Below are 22,535 nucleotides of genomic sequence, written 5' to 3'. Positions count from 1 at the left end.
CCTTGTTCTGTTTATATAGCCACAGGGTTAGCGATAATGACAAAAAATATAACTCCATGTTATCACAATGATGATATTCAGACAATATTAAGGTAATGCATCCTAAATATGCAAAAACATGCCTGTCAATTTCTGAGGTTGAGGTTCAAGAATTGCAGAAAAAGTGAATGAACTGTAAAATGAACCTAAATCATATCACAACTACCATGGGACAGCCTTTAAAAACTATTTGGACCAATGACTAACTTAAAGCTTCTTGAATCACATTGTGCAAACAAAATTCTGGCATAAAACTGCGTATGAGACAACAAAAGGATGTCATCAAACTCGTTTACATATGACTGATCACACGCTAATCCAATTCATGATTTCAGTCTATATCTCTTTTGGTACTAGTAGTAGTTGGACTAGTGCGGCAGAGGAAAAAAAAATGCATGTTGTGATTTGTTACTACAACTCATAGAGTTCATTCTAGTTTTTAATTGTAAAGGTTAAAAGCGAGAAAGATGAGACTTGCTGCATAGTGATGTTTGGAATGCAGTTTTGTTGAAGCTGTCACCTGCCGAGTGTCTGTCCATCACTAGTGTCTGTGTTGTATGAATATAAGCTCACCTTCAACCAGTTCCCAAGTCAATCTAAGGTCAAGGTGTGTAGGGCTGTCTGCCTGTCAAGAGCCAAGCACGGTTAGGATACCTAAGCTGTCTTTTACCTATACATGTCAACTGTTTTACTTCATAGACCAAAAAAACGTTGTTGCCAACTGTTGCCAACCTCCTGTACCTATTTCTTGTACCAGTCTTATAAAGGTTCTCTTATAGCATCAATCTGTATTTTAATATTTAAGTTTTAATTTCTGAAATTTTACTATACAATAAAAATGTTGAGATATGTTATTTATTGAGGGAAGTTACGTAGCTCAAAAATACAATATAAAAATAACTGCTAAAAAAAATGTATTGGAGTGGTGGTCTTAAATTTCAGCCAAATTTCTGAATTAAAAATACTATGATTTTGACACAATGATTTTTAGTGATGCCAGGCTGAATACTCCTCTTCCCAGCCTTTGTCATGATGAGTGTGAGGAAAGATGGGTTTCTACAATGAGAGTCAGAATGAAAATCATGTACTAAAACTAGTATTGAAACTAGATAATCATTTGAGCAAGTATAAATACTAAAATTCACACAGGACAGAAATGAACCTTTCCTGAATAGTTTTAGTATGATCTTGAGCTGTATGAGAACCAATATAAGACCACATGGACCACTATGGAACTTAACTGGATGACACAGAGAGATTACACAGATATAAGGCCACATGGTAATATAAAAGAAAGTGCTATTATTTATTGGTGAAAATTGCATTCTATTGCCTAAAGAAAGAGTGTTTTTTAATTATCATTGTTGTATCTGAAATGGTATTCAGGATCTACTCTATTCCTTAGTATCAAAATCAAGTTTGAAGTTTCAGTATCTTTACAACATCAGTGTTTGTTTGCCCGACCTCGTCTCTGATTAACTGTTTTTTTTTGTCTCTTTCTTCCTCTTGTCCGCACTCGGGTTACAGGTCCTCGTCAGATGGCGTTCTGCTTGGCTGAACTGCACTTGTGGTCCACCAAGAGCTCACTGCAAGTCAATGGTAAAGGCCTTATCTGCTTGTCCAATCTCTCTCTGCTCCTCTCTCTGTCATTCTCTTTCTTTCTGCTTTTGGTCCAACTGTGTCCAACTCTGTCAGCGCTCACTTTGTTTTCTCACCTCCTCTCAAACTCAGACCACACAAATGGCCGCTAGTCTTCATTCATTGTCCTTAGTCACTTGAGAACTACTTCCTTCTCTAACTTTCCTTGTGCTCTTTGGCTTCCCAATTGTTAGACCAACCCTCCGCCAAGAGAAAATCACAGTTTTTTTCCTTCTTTTCCATTTTGTCTTGTCTTTCACAGTCTGCTGAGCTCCAGGTGTAGATAGTGTCTCTCTGTGGCTGTCTTTGTGTTTGTGTTTGGACGTGTACATGTGCCGTGCTGGGGATGGTGGTGACATATCCTATATTTGTTTGTTTTTTCCCCTGCCCCGTGTGTCTTGCACTATCTTGTAAAATGTGGAAGGATACATCTGAAGAAAAGGACTTGATCACTGAGGCGTGTCATAGCCAATCAAACCATTTCTTTAGTGAAAAGTAACATTTAAAAACTGGAATAAAATTGTGTTGAACAATTTTGAACTTACTTTTACCACGGGAATATTACCCAACAGTTCACTTTTATTGTATGTTTTATAGCATATTTTGTAAATTAGAGGTGAAACAACTAATCAAATTTATAATGATAGATTCAACTGGATTATCAAAAGGTACATTGATATCAATCGATACCAGTGCAGAGACTGAAAATAGCATTTATTTTCTTTATAGAAAAATAAAGCAAGACAAAACTGATCCAGCCGCGTTACGTAGCTGTTATATATTTCCAATGTACAACTCTAGCTACAGAACAGCTTTGTATAAATAAAAGTTCAAACCCTTAGACTTTCTGGACGGACTACGACCTGTAAATAGTCTTATTACATCAATGTATATGTCCAAACTGATATTTGCAAGCTGATATCTGATTCAGCAGATCATTCAGTGTCTGCGCCGATATCCGATACCAGTATCAGAACGGTGCATCCCTACTTATTAAAACTAATCAACAACTAATTTAGTAACTGATTGTGATTTATGGCACTGTATACCAACTGTAAAACATGGCATGTGCTGATAAAAAACAACAACACTACAACACAAATTTTTCTGGAAAATGATCTGCCATCATTATCATCATCACCATCAAGTCACAGTAGTTTTTAAGCATGTTGGTCCATTTTCTTTTAACATCTCATATTTATGCCTAATTTCAGATTATGGTTCAATTAAAAATAAAAATAAATAATACACAGATTAATTGGTGTGAAGTAATTGTTAGTTGCAGCCCCTTTTTAAACCCACTAACCAATATCACATTTTGGATAAACTAATTTGAGTCCCCCATTATTGTTATATCAGGCACATAAAACTACAAACCTGAGTGAAGTCTGCTACTATATTAGCTTACATCATTCATTTGCAGAGCTGTATGTGCATATGTATTCAGGTGCTGTGTTTGCATGCTCTCCTGTTCTATTAGTGTGACCTGGCCTCGGGAGCAACGGCAGCAGCCAACAGCAGTGCAGCGATAAAGAAACGATGTGTTGTGCAAATCTGGCTGCTTACGCTCTGGGCCTGCAGGAATAACACTCCACTCAGCAACTTTGTGCGGTTGTGGACATACTCAGAGGGCTTCTCTTGCCCGCCTCTGTCTAGTTTTAAATATATATGTCGTATGTATAAATCTGTCTATCCCTCAGGTGGTGACGGGTTAAGGCACTCCTCTGTCTTTATTAAAACCCCTCCGCGCCCTCCATTTCGGCTCGGACCCCCTTCCAATTCACCCTTCCCTCCCTCCCTCGGTCTCTCTCCTTGGGTCTTATCTTAGCTTCAGCGCAGGCAGACGGGACAGGCCACTGGCTGATAGCGATTGTTTATCCCGCTGTGCGAAATTGCTGATCTGCCTTGTGCTTTTCCCTGACAGCGAGATGCTCATCGTTTTTTGCTCTGTCTTTCTCTCCCTCTCCTCTGCCCCACAGATACAGATATTGGCACCTATCAGTACTACGATAAAGGAGAGCCAGGTAAATACTGTTTATATTGGATGTCTGTTTGTGGTAAAGATAACTGCTATTTGTCTTGTTTTTGCAGTGTATGTATATTTTCTTATGTAGGAGGAAGGGATTTTGAAGGCGACTATATTACTCACACATATTACAGTGCTATACAGCTTCTTGTCCCCCACACAGGACATCGCCAATATACACTTAGACTGTTAATATGTGGGATTAGAACCCTAAACCTTTAAATACACATTCCACATTGGTTATTATTAGTCCTGTCTGCGCGTCTATCTCTGCCTGTATTCGTGTTGACCTGGGGTCCTGCCACACAGCGATAGGAAAACTAAACTGTTGACTTTTGCCTAGATCACATAGCATAAGGCCCCATGTAGTCCAGCCTCATATTGCCCCGGGCTGAAGGTTTCTGTTACCATCTGGAAGCATGCTCATCGCTCTCCAGTCTGAGCCACTGTGAAGAGATGGGCCTCTTTCTCTTGTTGGATCTGTAGACCACTTTATTTGATCTTCACTGTCACAGTCACAGACATTACATCATGGTCCATACAGATAATTTGGTGTTTTAGCGGTTTTCACACAGTATATTTCAAAGTTTTTGTTAAAATTGAAAGGAATAAAAATTATTTATGTTTACCGTATTTTTGCATAATTCTTTTTCTCCAACTCTTATTTTGTTGTACAGTATTTCTGTACCTCCTCTCACTGCGCCTGTGTTTCATCATGTGGTTCTCTCCCTCGCCTCTCATCTGAGCAGATACCTTCTCTTTCATTTCAATCTTCACAAGAGAGACGATGCTCTCGCTCCAAATCCTTTCATTTGGAGGATTACTAAAGTGTGGCTTGATATCAGAGTAGAGCAAGGGAGGGGGAGCCACAGACAAGGGGAGCTGAATCACTATCCAAAAGTATCCTAATACTTCAGACTGGAGCTTGGGTCATGGCCACACCAAAGATTACAGTAAACTCTGTCTGACTTGTGTGGCTAGAATCATGCTATGACATTTAGCTTTAGAAAGGCTCTGTTTGTGTGTTTGTGTGTTTGTAGGAGGCTTCATTCATTATTACCATGGTGTGCTTCATTTGAATTTGTGCAGAATTATGTCATGTATTTCATTTGTATGAAAAAATTTGTTAGACAAATTTATGGAGAAGATTTCTGCTCTTGAGAGTGTCATAATTGTACTATAACTGTACAAAGATAACTGTGTCAAACAAGAGAGACTGCTTCAATTAAATATTTAAGAAATAATTCCTTTTCTAACCACTAGAGGGAGACCCAAGCTCATCAGAGTGACTCTAGGGGTGCCCTGCAGCCAGGCCCCCTGGCTGAGGAGCAGGTGCCCATGTCTGGGCCTGTCTGGCCTCTTATCTGATTAATACTACTAATCCTGAAGCTGCTCCTGCCTGCCAGAGAGCCTAGCGCCACACTGGCCACTTTCTTGCCTCAGGCATCTGGGCCATGACGCTTGGTTTTAGGTTGCATTGTGCCAACACACGCTTTTGGAGTTGCTGGGATGTTTGAGCTCTAGATGAAATCACTGCCCACTTCCTCTTTTGTGCAAGTTATACACTCATTAAATGTCTGGCTTTTCTGTTGCAGCTGGCCCACTTGAGCATCACTATTACAATGAGAAACTGCATTTCTGTGAAGGTGAGTTAGCAGCTGATGGCCCTCTCCCAGATAATTGAGTAGATCTAATAAGAAGGCTGAAGTAGTGGCCGTCTCCCTCTGAATGACCATCTTGTGTAAACGACTCTTCTCGGCAGTCAACTGTACCATCTCTCCCTCTTGTGCTTCTTTCCCTGATTGTCACCCAGTAGTGGAATACAAACAGCCTTATCAGGAGACGAACACTCCCCCACAACCACACACACACTCTATCCCTTATTTGCATGCATCTGTTTACCTCCCCTTCCCACTCATTCTTAATGGAGAACCCTTTTTAATAGTTTGTTTCAGTCGAGATGAAAAGACAGGCAGGCAAATAAACAGATAGCAGTGTGATTGCAGCATAGTGAAAACAGCAGACCTCCTCCACATTTTCCTCTCCCACTAAAAGTATAAACCAAAAATTCAATTAGCTCTTTTAAACACGTCTCCTTTCCTCCCTTGGTGTAATCACTAGAGATTCATGCAGTGACGGGTGGCTGTGAAATTAAAATGCATGTGAAAGATATGTGCTGCAAACTGCAAGGTTGCGTTTGGTAGATAACTTTGGTCCTAAACTCTTTGCCTTTGGAATTTCCTTTTGTAGTTTTCCAATTCTCAATTACACGTTACTTTGAAAATCATGATCCCTATAATTCACAATAAATAAGAATTATATGGGACTTTGTGTCTTATTATATGTTTTGACCTGGTCATAATACGTGAATAATGAATTTACTTTTCAAAGTCCTAACCTTCTAATAATGTTATTTTCTTTGCAGCTCGAGGTCTCACATGGAACCCTAGAAATCACAGACCTGAGAAGCTTCGTGATTCGCTCAAAGAGTTGGAGGTACACGCCCCCTCTCTTAACCTCCCAGGGACCCCTCCCTTCCTCCTTCATCGTCTTTCCCTCTCAGGGGAGTTTGGGAGTTTTCCCTTTCCGAAACGGCCGATTGATTAACAAATAAGGGCATTCTCTCTCCATTCTCCCTCTCTCTCCACTCACTATGTCATTTCTCGTTTGTTCTCTTTTCTCCTTGTGCTCTCTCATCACCTCTCTTTCGGCCTGGCTCTGTCATCGAGGGGGATATTTGAGGGGATCAGGGTCTACAGGCTGCCCCTCATCCTTCCTCCCTTCCTCTCTTCCTCTTCTTCGCCTCAGAACTTATGGAAGTACAGACCAAGCTTTGTTTTGCCAGGACCTGTCTGTTCCACGAGAATGCATGCACATAGACAACATTAGCCGTCCATGCACCTCCCTCCTGTCACCCAGAACTATTGTCTGAAACTAGAAACACCCCGACTCACCTCCACACCCACACTCCTTCCCTCTCTCCTCCCATCCAATCACCCCAGCTGGGCCTGGAATGTGCCTGGAATGAGTGACCTTACGCGCACACACACTGCACACTGCACACTGCACACTGCACACTGCACACTACCTGCATCTCCTTTCATCTTCTTACTCTCCATAGCATTAGAACTATTTTGTAAAAGAATCAAATCTAACTCTGTATTTCATACATTACATTACATTATATATGTTTTATTCTCACCACTCTCATCACCTTGTCCATCCAGGAACTGTTGTTGACCAGCACCTGCGTTCACAACAGATGGAGAAGCAAGAACTGTTGCCAGGTACACACCCCTCTAAGGCCAGTGACGCAGATAAACGGGGCCTTTTGAAGTTCAAAAGCGACTTACTATTCTATTTATTTTATTTTGTATAATGAGCCAAGAAAATGTCTAGTAGTGATAATTGTTAGTAAGTAATTATTATATACAAATTACACCTCAGATCATCCAGCATTTACTGTGAGATGCAGAGGCTGCACTAGCACTAATAAATGATTGGCTGCAGATGCTGGGGTTCTGTTGTACATAGGTCTTTGGTGATAGTGTGAGGCTCATTCTGCTTTTTGATTGGATATTGGACTTGAGAACCAAAACACAAAATGAAAACATAAACAACTTGTACATCATGTATAATATTTTTGTAATAAAATCATCATTACAGTCAGTAAAATCAAGATTTGATTTGGGTCTTAGGGTACAGATGGGTAAATGTTTATGAAATATTTAAGAAAGATCCAATATACCCTACCTAAAATGAGGCATACGGTCACACAATTGTGGATAAGTTTATTAAATATCAATGCTAAAATATGACCAAATATTAATATTATTTATTTGTGCAGTTGATGCTGAGCAGTGGGATACTGATAACCCTATCACTGAATGGACCTCAGTTGGAACAAGTATGTGTCGACCGCACATTAGTTGGACGACTTCCAGGCAACACTGTGACTGACGGTTAGTTAAAGTTTCTTTATTATTTCAAATCATGTATGTACCTTATTTAGCATGTGCCCAGTATCTATGGTTTTTCCTCTTCTACCAGTGAAGCTAATGAACTCTGATGCACCTTTTTTATAAAAGCCCTGAATGAAATTATGATGCAAATATTTCAGAGGATGTACTAACACAGTAAGATTTAAGAATAAAAAAAATCAAATCACCATTTTTTTTGTTTCTTACATGACCTGGATACTCATGTCTACCCACGGTCATCCACACAGACAGGACTCAACATTTACATTCAGTATTTAAAAACTGCAAAATAGTCGACCACTCACTTTCTGTCACACTGTCAGTAAAACTACATGCTCAGTCTGTCATCTCATGCATTTACAGAAACAAACTGCTTTTGGCTTTCTACTTTGTCACACAATAGCTTTCAATTGAGCACAAACATAACAGGTGCCACAGGTGAGCACTGCAACTTCGGTGGCTAATTGTGGGCAAATCCTTTTGTGCTGTGTGCGTCCAGGGGCCTTCCCTTAAGAGCATCCATCAGTGTTTTTCCTCCATTGTGCATTCCTCCAGGGACTACCACCTCCCCACACTTCCTTGCCTTTGCTCTGCAGCTCTGGCAGGAGTGAATAAGGGGCTGTGGACACCAGCCCAAATCTGCTAATTATTTCTTTCTCTCTGTATCAATTATTTGCCCATAACACCGCCCTATTCCCTTCCACTCAGGTCTCCAGACACCTGATAAAGCCTTGCCATGCACTCTCCCTGTGCACACACTCATTTGTCCATTTGTTCTAACACATGTAATTACAACGCACAATCTTTTTCAGGGTCAGATCCAGGCACTTACAGTAATGTCTGTCCACACGGATGTACACAGTGGCAAATACACAGGGTCACACACAGTCAGCCAGGTACACACAGCGCTCGGCTCCCGCTGCGCTCCATTCAAAGCCTCGGAGGCACTAATTATTAGAGTAATGGGTGTGAGAGGGTGGGTTCCGGGGATTTTGTGTGTGTCAGGGGTGTAAGTTAGAGGCTGTTCTAACATCTGTCACTTGTTAAATTAGCTCAGACAATTAGAATAGCAAGGCAGGCTACATCACACCATCAAACACATTTAAAACATCTAATTATCCAGTGTACAGTTGCAATGTGAGACTGTGTGTGGCGTTGGGATGTTTGCTGAGTGAGTAGCCTATGCTGCTTCTATGTTTAGAATTTATACTATTTTAGTATTAACTTTGATTCATACTTGACCAGTTCAACTAAACTGAGGTCTTGGTTGATAACGATAAACCAAGATTGTTATATTCACATACACTGAACTGACTATATGCTGGCAACGTATTTGTCCCAGACTACAGAAAGTGGTACCAGTGTTGGTTGTTTTGTCTTCTGAGACAATGTAGGCCTGTGGTTTCAAACTGCAGAATATAATAGGAGCCATGGTTTCATCATACCAAATTTTAGATTACATGTATTTTACACCATCAAAGTATTACAAGCTTCCATTGGCTGATGACGAGACTAAGCTGAGCATATGCTCCACGATTAAGCATCCTTAAGTGATTTTTCGTTGCTGGTTTCATTTACCCACGTTTAAATGTGCTTTGGTTAAGCCTATTGGCCTCTTATGTCAACATGCTGCTGAGGAGATGGCATTAAATGGATTTAGTAGAATGTGTATGAGAGAGGGACTGTGAGCGCCACTAGTTTGTTTCATGCGTGTGGCTTTGAATACACATATGAGAGTGTGTTGCTAACAGTGCATGCGTAAGACATGGTTGAGGGCTAACATTCATAGTAGTATACATGACATCTGTGCAGTTTCTCTTGCAGTAAGTACACATTTACACACAATGGGTGTGTGGATGTGTCAGAGGGGTGCATTGAGGTTTTGGGCTGGGTCAGGAAGGTCTGGCCCTTAATACCAACCCTGCCACCTGCTTCAGTGTTGGACCAGTCTGTTTTCATATCCACTCCTTCATTTGGGAATGAATAGGATTAAATGTAATCCTGTTTATAGACACCCATAGAGATCAATACTAAACTGCATTTAACTTGATTCGTCTGTAATCTACCACAAAGACGCTTACTATTGCATTAAACCTTGTATGGAAAAGCCAACACTTTGTTAATAACATTTTTTTTGTCATAGTTTGGGAACCAAACATTTTTTTCCTTAAATGCCCTATAATCCAACTTTGTATTTGGGACACATTTTATTGAGTTGACCTGATTTTAAGATGCCAGTTTGTATGTTTTTGTCTAGCAGTATTTTTTGTTCTCTTGTGAAAATGTACACAGTGGTTTGAATCAGTACGAAGTGTAATCATACTGATACTAGCGCAGTTGTAAATACTCACAAACATCAACATAGCTAATTGCTGGTTAGATTTCTAAATCTCGGGGTGCAGCCTTCCTCGCTCAACTCAAAGCGGAATATCTGAGAGACATGTGTAATACCCCCCTTTCCATTTAATTGGCTTCATAAACAGATTAATTTTGAAGGAGAGGAGCTTAATTGCTAATCAGCGTCTCCATGCAGCTTGTGAAGAGTTGAACAGGATCAAGTGTTTTCTTCTTTCACAAAAAGACCTCAGAGCTTGCACTACGAGGGGAAGTAAGAGATGAAGTATAGAAAAAAGATTGTAAAAGTCAAGGATGAACAGAGTGATGAGGGAGAAATGGAAAACAAGTTATTTGCTTTAAATACAGCATCTTTTCTAATGTCATGAACAACTGTGATTATGTCAATGCAGCAATCGTCACTGATAGGCTGATTGTGCTGTCCTTCCTGGAGCAAAGCCAGCTGTGTGCAGTGTACATCAACAAGAAGAACCTCACCTCATCAGAGACAGTGCGAAAAGCAGAGAAACTTTCCCCCTCTGAAATCAAGGTAATCAGACTAAAGTTGAACTAGACTAAAGTTGATTCCTTAATTGATAGAAAGGCGATAAAGCAGTATCCTTAAATTCCTTTCCTAAAACAAGACATCTCTGTGTCCTCAATGATCACCTAGCTAAATGCTAACCTTGGCATTATCACATTACTGCCAGACCCTTTTGTTAAAGTGTATGCGTGGTGTGGGTTTGTGTAAAAGCAATCGTTCCTGCCGTGAGTCTGTCTCCAGCACAGCCCTGATAAGACACACACTCTGCTTCTGCCTCACACACACACGCACACACACACTCACGCACACACACACTGAGCCACCTCCCAACAATACACGCCACACGCATGCACTGCACCTTACACATATGTCCGGACACACATGGTACTGCCCATCCCCCGCACACTCACACCCAGATTGCCCTGGTCCACTGGGCTAAGCTGGAGAAGGGAAAGTGGGGGGTGTTGGGAGGCTAAACTAATCCGGCCCACAGAAAGTGGTTTTTGATTATTGCTGACCAGCAAACGCCAGCAGAAAAAACTAGAAGAGGCAAGAGATGGCAGTGAGGGATGGAAGGATGGAGGAGAGTAGCTGCGATAGAGTGTGTTATTAACCCGCTGATTTCAGATTCTTTGCCTTTTCATTTGTAATCTGTCACTGATCTCTCCGTTTGGCTTTGGGGGCAACGCTTTGTTCCCTTTATCATCATATATCCTTCCATCTTTTTATTCCTGTCTGTATTTTGGCTCCAAATCAAATCCCCCTTCCCCTCACTCGTCCACTAAAGTGTTAGTAGGGCAGACATGGATCAGTGAGCCTCAAATTTACTGTATTCATACAGTGCAGGTTGTCAATGTAATATTTTTGCATTGGCTTTAAAATCGATTTTAGTCCCAAGAGTCTGGTTTTCACTGCTTGTCTTTTAATTTCAAATGAGATGCCTTTTTTTTATATCACAAGTATTAAATTTATAATTTATAATCTGTGTTTACATTTTGTTCTCTTCAAGTTAATTGTTCATTCTTTTCTTTTTAATAATTTGATCAATATTATATGAGTTGATTTATATTGTCATGCATTTGATTTTCTTGTGAATATGACTGCTGATAAAACATGCGTAGACATCCATTTAGATCTCAGTGAGTTTGGAGTTTCCATTGACAATGACATACACAGATACAGTATACAAAGTGGGAGTGAGCTGGACTGGTCATATAAGCAGGGTCACACTTGAAGACTTGCAAATTGACTTTGTTCACAATCACTTCCATAGAGTGGCCTTGGTGAATGTGTTGCGTCTGTATGTATGTATCGCATGTACAGTTTTTCCTTCTTATCTCTCCCTTTGTTGCTGTCTTATGTGCATGTTTGTGCGTACCCCCCTTCCCCACATCCACCCGAGTGCCACGAGAGCTCATTACTGTGTGTCTCTGTGTTGTGGCCTGTAGAGCGTGGCAGACCTTCCCAAAAAATATGCACATTGCTAAAACAAAAAGCCCCACAGAACAAAACACATACAAGGACATTAATAATAGAAGATCAAAAACAACCGTAGACAACAACATAGTGAAGTAGATTGGGGAAGGACGATGAATTTGGGCAACAGATAGTTTCAGGGTGTGTGAAGCCTCAGTTGGGTCAATCAGTGAGTTTTTCAGTAAGTAGTGCTATTTCATATTGTCTTACTCATAAGAAGTGGTTGTTTATTTTTTCCACTAGCACAGATCTTTGCTATCAGCTCTTTTTAATCTCATGTCCAGCTTTTCTGTGTGGAGCTGAGTGGCCAGGGGCATAGGCTACACAGACACGTCGCTCTCAATCGTCAGCAGGATATAGCTCTGTGCTGGTGGAGCCAGGTGGAATCTGAAGAGGAGCTGTGGCCATGGAGTCCCACAGAATCACATAGGAACAACCTGGTTCTGCTCAGCTGCTCCCCCACCGAGGGTCTCAAGGTGAGCACCAAGGCCTCAGCATATTGTTATGTCACAATATAACATCTTTGTGGTATGAAGAATAATAATGATTTGCAATTCACTGTTGTTTGGAGTGAATTTTTTAAAGTTTCGGTTGTAACATTCCTCAAGTATGTGACCATCTTTATAGAATCACACTTTCTGAAGTAAAGTTACAGTGACATAAACATCCAGCTAAAACATCTTTAGCTTACGCTTTTAGTTTTTTGGAGTTTATATTCACTTTTGACATAGATTTGCTTCTGAAATGCTCACAAATCATATTTTTTAGTCATTATCAATGTAATGTGACTTGAATAATCGCAATAATTGATTAAACGAATAATCCCAATATTCCATTTCAGAACATTAACAATTTAACTGAAAGTGTGTGAACCTCCAACAAGCTCTCATAGCTCAGCCTTTAGCCACAAACAGGACATGTGCTGCCGATTGGATTTTTGAAGGAGTATGTAATTATATTTTTTGATACCATTAAATGCCCGACAAAATAAGCACAGTAGCTTGGAGTATGGGTTGACAGGATTTGACATTATTTGTGATAAATAAACAAACTGTTTTAATAAGATTCTATTGCCTGGCAAATCCAGAATGATATCTTTCTGTGTTTTTTTACACAGATTGATATGAGTCTGGTCCCCACGTCTCAAGCCCGGTCAAACGTGATTGTGCAATCAGATCTGTTTTTTTTCTGTGACACACGTGAAACGAAGGAGCTCATTGGTCACTTATGATTTACTAGTAAAATCTAATTTATCACACCTCAGATTAACAGTTTAGTGCTTCACTCATTGATTCTACAGAAATCCACAATGTTTTTCAGCCCAGTGTAATATTTTTTTTCCTTTATTATTTCCAGTATGGATGGGACCGTGTGTTCCTTATTGGTTAATCAATTGTCAATCACGGCCATTTGAAAACAGGGAGATTCACTGGTGACTCACATCTTTATACGGTATTGAATAAGTTTTGCATTCCAGATCCCAGGCAAATGTTTCTGTATTACTGACCATTTATGACAACTAATTTTATGTATTATTTTCATTAAGAGGTACACAGATTTGGTAGCTTAAAAATGTACACGACCAGTCAAAAGTTTGGACACACCATCTCATTCAATGAAGCGAGATATTGAATGAGCTGGTAGTCATTCAGTTATGTAGTAAAGAAAATAAGTCGATTAACAACTACTTCTAAATATATATTTGCATATTATATTATTATTAGTAGTATTATTATTAAAATGTAGAAAGTAGTAAAAACCAGTAAAAAGAAACTTTTTACTGGTATATTCATTTTAAATTGGTTATAAATCTTTGTGCATTCTATGGTCCATTACTAAAAAGTAAACCCTTACCATATGATTTAAAAATTGTTCACAGCTTACCAACTCCTATTCAACATCCACAGACAAGCAGATATTCCACTGTTGATTTCCCCACACAAAAACAGAGGGTCACACAAAAGTACACGGAGCAACTGCAAAATATTCACCACATAAGCAGTAGAGAAAATGTGTTACGAATTGCATGCTAAGACAAGTAATTCTTCAGTTGCAAATAAGGGAGAGATGAAAAGTAGAGGGGGCTTTATGAATATTGAAATAATCAAAGCTTATGTTGTTTGCTGTTTTTCCACATCTCGCGTGTTGGAACGCACTCAACATTTATCGCACTCCTTCACCGAGTTTATTCCTTCTTCTGGCCCTCTCCCTCCCACTGTTGTTTCACTCCTCCTTCCTTTCCTCCACGCTTCCAGAACATTAAAGTGTCTTTGCGGGTCTGCGCCATCGCGTGCTAATGAAAGCGTTTGTTGTCATTTTTCAGATGCGCGGTGTGAAATTAAGCGAGCAGTTTATGTAAGAGCCGTGAAGAGAATCAAACGCCAGGCACACATCGGGAGACGGCAGCTACTTCAATCACTTCAAGCTCATATATATGTTCCTTTTGTTCAGTTTGCTATCTGCCGCACTAAGCCAATTTTCTAGCCAGTCTCTCGGCATTTAAAAAAGTCTGATTTCATTCCCTATGTGGTCTTAATTCATACCCCCCTCTACTTCATGCTGATAAGTGGAGCCATGGCATGCAGGGGGTTGGAAGGTGCGAAGAAGAGAAAAACACATTTTTATGCAGCGGGTTAACATTTTTAATGATCTTTCTCCATGGTTCCCTCCTTTAACCCCACCTGCCTCTTTCCAGACATACAAACACATTGATTATATGCACAGACATTTATGTAAAATTAAGTTGCAAATATTTCCAGGAATCAAAAATAGTTATTTGAACTACTATGACATAAACCAGCGCCTTTCACTTTGATTTGTTAAATTCAGATGTTTTTTACTGTTTAATTATGAACTATTCTATGGCGTTATCTCTCACCAAACACTCTTTTGCACTCATTAGATCTACTTTCTAGTGACTGACATATTGAAACATATAAAATGGAATAACAAGATTTGATACGAAACATAAAACAAAACATAAAGCAAACTTCTGCTCTTATAGCAAATATATTAAATGCCAAAAAACAACAAATTTTACTCTCACGATGTATAAATAGTGTTGTCACACAACTTACCAATGAACTAACGCTGTGAAATAAAAAAACACAATATACTTTTTATTATGCATTCAGTGTTGGAATGTCTCAGTAATATTCCCATCACACCACAATTACCGTTTCTGCACAAGCACCAATTATGGCAGTGGGAGTGAGTTATATTTGGAATAGTAATTTTGCTGCAACTGTGCATTTTTTCACATCACTACAGCCACTAACCCTATTTCCCATACCTAAAAATGTCCCCCCACCACCCACTGTCCCTTCATCCCCCCACTCTCCTCTGAGTCCCTCAGTCTCTCCACCAGTCTCTCCCTGTCTTTCTCTGCTCCGTGAGCTGGAAAATTGGCTTCAAAAGGCCACTGCTGTGAACAAGGGCCAGCCACACAGTTGGGCCCGTCCGCTTTATCTTTTACGCCACGGAGGGGAAAAAAGGTGCCAGCGAGTGAGAGAGAAGAAGAATGGAAAAGAATAGTTTTGACCAGTCACTGAAACCAATAACCAGTAGAAAGCTACTTACTAGAGGCTTGTGTCTGACTAGGGCCTATTCCTACATTAACTTTATACTGCTTTTACTTGCACTCACCAGGTCGGAGGCATTCCCACCTGCTAACCAATTATCATCAACATCCAAAGCTTTCATACATTCTGCAGACACATTTTCTCAAATTTGTCTTGTGTTTAGGTCCCAACGTGCTTTAGGCTTTCGCCGGTGGAATGTCACTGTGGACCCCAGCCCTGTCCTGTCTCTGTAATCTCATGATTAGCAATGTTTGCTGTTTGCTTCTGCTCAAAAATAAATACATAAAAACAGAACAGTGTGACACTGACCTTGACCTAGACTCCCTATGCAGCTAGATTTGGCATATCAAATGGTAACAGTTAGAATTAATGCTCCCATTTAGACACTGTACGGTCAGCACTGTATATTCATCAGAAACAGTATTAAAACCCCTACATACAATATGTCTGGCCAGTGCAACAGTGAATAAATCCTTAAAGTTATAGTTTACAATGCATGCTGGACTGGTGTTTGTAGGAGTGTCTTGCCGTTGTTGTGTCTTCTTTTGAAGGGTCGCCTATGGGAGGGTTGAGCTGAATCAGCTGTGCCTCCTCCTGACGGTGCCATGGTGGCATGCTGGCATCGGGCAGCAGGCCTGAGCTGGGCAGGCGATGAAACGGCACAGGGGATGAGATGAGGTGGAGGGTCAAACTCTGTGCACCTCAAGTGTGCTTACTGTGACAGCATTCTGGACATGCCACGTTTGTGTACTATTTATTTGTGAGATTAGTACATGTATGTGACAAATGGGAGAAATGTAGCCCTCCAGATAGCTGTGCTCACCTTGTATAGCCCACACTTCACATGGACTTTGCTGTCTGTTTGAAATAAACACACACAGCACCTACCCCCCAGGTAGCCACAGGAGCAGGCTGTGGGGATTAGAGAGAGGAAAAGCTTTTGGGGGACAGTCATCTGCTCCTCAACTGGTCTAGTCTATGGGCAGGAAAGAACTTCATTCCTGCCTCTAAGTCCCCTTTTGGCCATGCCTGCCAAAATACTGGGCTGGGCAGCTTTGCGAAAGATGGATGGCAGGCAGGCAGCCGATCCCTCTTTCTGTCTACATGGCGAAAAGAAATGGGCTCATTTAGCCAAAGCTGCCATGGTCAGTGCAGGCCTCTGATAGAGGCTTTGGTAAGGTGAAATCCTCTCTAAAAGCGCTCTTACCGGCTGTAGAAGAGTTGGGCGGCTGATTTGTTTTGTAGTGTTCTCCCACTGTGTTTAGTGGTACTGTTTATCAACAGTACCACCAGTGGCACTGCCTTTCTCACGCCATGCTCACTTTGTGCCATCTCTCACTAACAGTCCTAGTGCACAAGCGAATAATCTGAATTCTTGCTCAAACAATCATCACAATAACTTTTTTCTTTTTACCCCAAATGTGTTCTACTGGGAGGTAGACCAAGCTCTATACTCTGTATTACACATGGTTTTGGAAAATGAAAAACGTTCAAACTTTACAAAAAGAAATATGGTCTGTACCAGTTTCATCAGTTTTATTCCCACCTACAGTCCCAGCTGCACATAACAATATGTGATTGACCACATAGAGTAAAATAGATTGTTTATGTGTAATAGGTACACACAGATGGACAAATGAGAGATTACACTGATGTAATATGTGGGGTTAAACTATGTATTTGTTTGTATTCTTTTCTCTAGGTACTGAACTCCATCCACACAGAAGGCAACCCCATTGACTGCCGCTTTAGTCTTCTCCAGCCTTATCAGCTCTTGACAGTGGAACTTCCTCAAACATCCCAAACTTTATCAGAGGGGCCTCGGGCTGACTCCTGTGTGTATGAATGTGCTCGTGGACGACTTCATCGTCTTTCTGTCACCCACATCCCACTCCCATCCCAGCCCACCTGCTGCTCCACTCACCCCTCAGAAAGCATACTTATGTTGGGCTTAAAGGACTCCTCCCTGGTGCTGTATGACCAACGGCGCAGAGTTTCTCTTCTTGCCTCTTGCCCTGTGCCCCCTGCCCTTTTGGCCTGGCATCCATCTGGTGCTGTGGTGGTAGTTGGGGGAGGACAGGATGAGCTAATGTGTTTTGATGTCGGCTTAGCTCCTTTAGGCCTTGCATTGTTATCTGAAGAGATGACCTCAGCCGCCACTCTACGACTGACCCAGCACCTGCGCTGCTCTGGCAGTCTGGAGGGGCTTCACTGGGGGTCCATGCTGGATGGAGGCCCAGAGGGGACAATGACCCTCATGTTGGCATTTCACACAGGACCTCTTGGTGTACTGAGATTTAGATTTGGTAAGTGAAATACTCAAAAAGGATTTTAAAATAAAAAGTATAGATATGTATTGCTAGTTTACAGGCTTTGGTGTGAGTGTTTAACCTGTTTTGGCTGTCCAAAAATGTTTTTTCAGTTTGGATTCATAGATCAAACTGAATACATTTACTTTTTGTCCGAACAACTTCCTTATGAATAAATTTTAACTCTCCTGCCATTCTTTTTGGAACCATATGTAAATACGCCATTCCAAGACCCTCTTACCGCAGAGAACTGAGTCAAGTTAATTTGTTGATGAGCGGCAAGGTTAGCAAGAGTCACACTCTCAGAGGTCATTCAATAATCACCCCAGGGCAAGAGCTCCCCAGGTACTTTCTGGGATGCATTTTTCCGATAAATCATTTACAGTGGATGCAGAGTCCCGAGAGGGCTCTAGATAAAGTTTGCCAATCAATTTTTTTCAAAGGCACTATCCACACTTTTAAACACATACAGCCTGACTAAGTTTCTGCATGTTTAATTGTGATTGTGTAAACAATATGTGACAGTGGCCCACAGTGTGAATGCAGTTGTGAGTGGGAGGTGGGAGAAGGTAGAAGAATGTGCACACTTAAGTGTGTGTTTGCCTGTGTGCGCAGGGAAGGGGGATGTCTTCCAACAATAGCTACCCCGCCTCTGATCGTCTGCCAAGGTTTTGATGAAGAAAGTCACTGCTCGTTGTTTTTCCCTGATAATTCTCCCTCCTGTGTGTGTATTCTTCTATTTCTGTCTCTCTGAATGCACACATACACTTTAACTTGTTTATTTGTTAGCTTGTGTTTCGATACTGACTTGTTCGTAAAGCTTGCTAAATAACAGAATGGGAGAGTTGGGAGGCTGCAAGGAAGAAAGAGTTGGCTTTGCTCCAAGCTCTCTTTTTCCATAGGAGACAGGCCTCCCTGGTACACCCCACCCCCCAAGCCTCCTGCTGCACCAACTTATCTCATCTGGGCACACATTGGCCATGGCTGGGCCCGCAGTGGTGCAGGCTGGGAAATGCAAACTAGCAAGCATGCTGAAAGACACATTATAAAGGACTGGTCATTATAAAAATGGCTGCAGATAGAAGTGGTATTGCTGTGATATTTAATGTACCTAATGCACCCCCTTTGTGTGCCTGATGTCACACACCTGCATATTAAACACATTAAATAGCAGATGTATTAGTCACTTTTAAAGGATCTTTGGAGGATTTGAAAGCTTGCAAATTGCCAACTTGTGATTTTAATTCTTCTTGAAGCTGTGTCTCACTACACATTAAACTTCCTGTGACATTAATGTTTTTAATCAGGATTGCAATCGCTTCTGTAACTGCAACATTAATTTGTATTACATAATGTGTAACACAATGTGCAACTCTTTTGCGGGGCTCCACAGGGTCTCTGTCTGGAGGCCACATAGGTCCCGAGGAGGTGCTGCAGCAGAGACTGTGCTGTGGTCAGGTGCAGGAGGCTCTGGGCATCCTGGAGGCCCTGGACTTTAACGCTGCAGGAGGCCAGTGCTTCAGAGGCCTCAGCTCCATCATCAACCACCTGCTCAGACTGCCACTCAACAAAGAGAGAGAAAGTGAGTTTGGAACTGTACAGAACACCACCCATTTATTTTTAGATTTGGATTAATTAAGCCTGCAACCCTTACTACAGCACTTAGTTTTGTTTTTTTATTTCTGCTATTACAAATATAGGCTCTGTTGATCCACTGTGTTTCTCCTTTACAACTCTAAAGTTATTTTTGTCTGTAGATCAACTGGAAGCAGCCCTGGGTGTATTTTATGCTGCTCCTGCCCCTTTATGTGATACAGTGATTCTGGAGTACAGAGACCCTGTGAGCAAGTACGCCCGGCGCTTTTTTCATCACCTCCTCAGGTAATCTCTTCGTTCTTTCAGCTGTGGACATATACTGTTTTCCCTAATTTCCTCCCTTGAGGGAAGTGCTGCTTTGTGTTGTGCTTCTGTGGGAGGTCAGGGGTCAGATTTGGCTCTGGTGTGAGCCCTCCTGGAGTTTTGTACCTTTAATATGTAACATTCGCTTTCAATTAGATTGTTTCTGAACCCAAATCAAAGCATATGCTGTGTATGTGACTTCGGTTCATTGATTTTGACTCTCGACTTTCCACTCAAATAGACTGATTTAAGGGCAATCTGTTTAAGGCATTACCAGGACCAATATTCTGTCAATACGGCTTACTATTGCTATTTAAATAATCCTAAAAAAGCAATAGCCTTTGAATGTGAGTACACACTAAGACACATAGAAATGCAGCTTTGAGTCATTCACAACACATGCACCTGTTTAGACTGTTGTTTCATTTTCCCTTCTGCCATGAGAGCCTTTTGAAATGGCTGTTTGACTGAAATAGACCCTGTTGTTCCCACACACTGCTGCTCACCGCTCTCCATCACGCAATTACCCACCATTCCCTCCTTTTCGCAGTGTTTTTTCTTCCTCAGCCTTTGTAGCCGAGCCGCGGCGTTGTTTGGCATCCCTCCTCCTCTCCTCTCTTATCGCCTACCTGCATTCTTTTTCTCTCCATCGACATCAAATGAAGGAAGCCCCCTCCTCCTGCCCACTGCCTTTGCAAGCATTTGTTTGTTTCATGTTGGCTCCAAACTCAGAAAGTTGAGGCGTTTTGTTCAGGGACACACTGTTCACTTTTGCCAGCTTTAATTATGGATGCGAGGAAGAGGGCTTGCTATTCTCACTTCAATTATGGACTGTTCATTGGTTTGGGGTTCAGAAACAGCAGAGAGGTGTGTTTATTTAGCTCTGTGGATCTTAGAAGTACACTGTACAAAGATTACCTCTGATCTAAAACACAGACGCTTTTTTCTCTATTGTCCAGGCATCAGCGTTTTGAGAAGGCCTTTCTACTCGCTGTAGATTTGGAGGACAGAGACCTGTTTATGGTAAGTTGAGAAATGGAACCAAAACAAGGAAGTCAGGCCTTATTTTTAGGATGTTGGAATTCTGTTGTATAGGTAATCTTAATTTTTTCATCAACCAATCCAATCAGTACACCACATCTACTACACAAATCAGATAAGACCATGCATCTAATTCTATTTGGCACCTTTGGCCCAGTCGAGCTTTTCTGCACTAACACAGATTAAAATACAAAATACATTAAAATGATATTCAACTATATAAATACATCAGTGCAACATTCATTCTCTCTCACTCATTCTCTCTCATACACTATTGCCTCATAACTTTACTTTTCCCTTTATATATATTTATTTGTTCTTTAAGCATTACACAGTGAAAAATGCAAAAGATTTAAGAACATTTTTAATACACAGATTGTATATAGAGGTGAGTTAGAAATGAACTAAGCTGTTGCCTTTGCCTGGAGTCTGCAGTAGAGAGTAGCACGTGTCACAGAGCAGGTGCGATCGCAGTCAGGGGCCCTATCTTTTCACTGCCTCTTTTAGCCTTAGCTTTAGCCTTTTCCTCTCCACTCATCTTCCTTCTAACCTGCCGCTCTCTCCTGCACTACATGCTGAAATGCTCTTCTGTGTCTTTAACCCCCTTTTTTTCCACGGGCCCCCTATTTTATTCAGTTTCGCCGACACCTAACACATTGATACAAACACATAGACACTGGGAAAGCAAATTGAATAGGTGGAGTCAAGCCTGTGGACCTTGAAGGAACACGAGGAGGCAGGGACCCTTTCAAACACACACTACTTTGACTTTGTGTGTGAATATATTACACTTATTCAGATGGGCTCCATTCATGTAGGAGTCATGCTCTTTTTATCTACCAGTACCCTTATTATATTTCACATATTGAATCCAAAATCTTTTCACTATGTGGATAATAATAAAAATTGCACAGAGAACTGTCACACTACTTCCAGTTAACCACATACACAAAGGCAGTGACACATCTACAGGCCTGACACCATTATGATGTCATTGCACATATATCTACAGCGGATTGTCATAATGCACCAGTGAAGCCCAGCCACTTCAATTATGAACTTTGTGCACTGGTCCATTACATTGTCTAAACAAAAAGGACCTTAGGCGAGAGCCATAATATAATGATAAAAGGGTTATGCTAAAGAAAAGGCAATTATTTTTTAAGTCTGTGTTTTAATCTTACTTCTACTTAGAGAATTATCTACATTACTTCACTGTTAAATGTGCCACATGTGACACAGTCAGTATGAAGTGAGTGCACTCATTCACCAACTCAACATATTTGACTGTTGTGCTTTTAAATTGTATAACCTTTAGTCCTATATTACACAAAATTGACTCTTGTGAGCTTTATACCATGTTATAATGTTGTTACGTTATTAGAATCATACCTGGAGTTGTGTTTTTGTTTCATTCACAGATATTTGAGTACCGGTAACCCTTTATTATTAGTCTGTGTACATCTGCAAAGCTCAAAATGCTCTGTTCCACCTTATGTCTAAATATGCAGGGTTTGCATGTTAAACACGTGTGAACGAAGCAAAGCACAACTCCAGGAATGTTAGTGATGAGGAAACAACATTATAACCTACATGAGAACATTGCGTAATATGGGCCCTTTAAGCTATCATTTGAACAGTGTCTCAGGCAAGAGGCACACTCCTGCA

At 40.9% G+C, this 22,535-nt stretch overlaps 1 protein-coding gene across 1 annotated transcript in view; it reads left to right on the top strand.

Annotated features, from left to right (window-relative positions):
• The window catches only part of wdpcp (WD repeat containing planar cell polarity effector), a 48,344-nt gene that overhangs the window by 9,813 nt on the left and 15,996 nt on the right, over nucleotides 1–22,535 (top strand). The window contains exons 2-13 of the mRNA XM_033979539.2: nucleotides 1,567–1,638; nucleotides 3,657–3,701; nucleotides 5,299–5,349; nucleotides 6,129–6,199; nucleotides 6,931–6,990; nucleotides 7,551–7,665; nucleotides 10,431–10,567; nucleotides 12,322–12,513; nucleotides 17,321–17,924; nucleotides 19,321–19,509; nucleotides 19,685–19,808; nucleotides 20,786–20,849. Of these exons, the coding sequence (XP_033835430.1) occupies nucleotides 1,567–1,638; nucleotides 3,657–3,701; nucleotides 5,299–5,349; nucleotides 6,129–6,199; nucleotides 6,931–6,990; nucleotides 7,551–7,665; nucleotides 10,431–10,567; nucleotides 12,322–12,513; nucleotides 17,321–17,924; nucleotides 19,321–19,509; nucleotides 19,685–19,808; nucleotides 20,786–20,849 (1,724 nt within the window). The remainder of the gene's footprint in view (nucleotides 1–1,566; nucleotides 1,639–3,656; nucleotides 3,702–5,298; nucleotides 5,350–6,128; nucleotides 6,200–6,930; nucleotides 6,991–7,550; nucleotides 7,666–10,430; nucleotides 10,568–12,321; nucleotides 12,514–17,320; nucleotides 17,925–19,320; nucleotides 19,510–19,684; nucleotides 19,809–20,785; nucleotides 20,850–22,535) is intronic.

This window comes from Periophthalmus magnuspinnatus, chromosome 15 (assembly GCF_009829125.3).
Source record: "Periophthalmus magnuspinnatus isolate fPerMag1 chromosome 15, fPerMag1.2.pri, whole genome shotgun sequence".
Taxonomy (NCBI): Eukaryota; Metazoa; Chordata; class Actinopteri; order Gobiiformes; family Gobiidae; genus Periophthalmus; species Periophthalmus magnuspinnatus.
The sequence above is the reverse complement of the archived record's forward strand: the minus strand, read 5'-3'. Positions and strand labels throughout refer to the sequence as shown.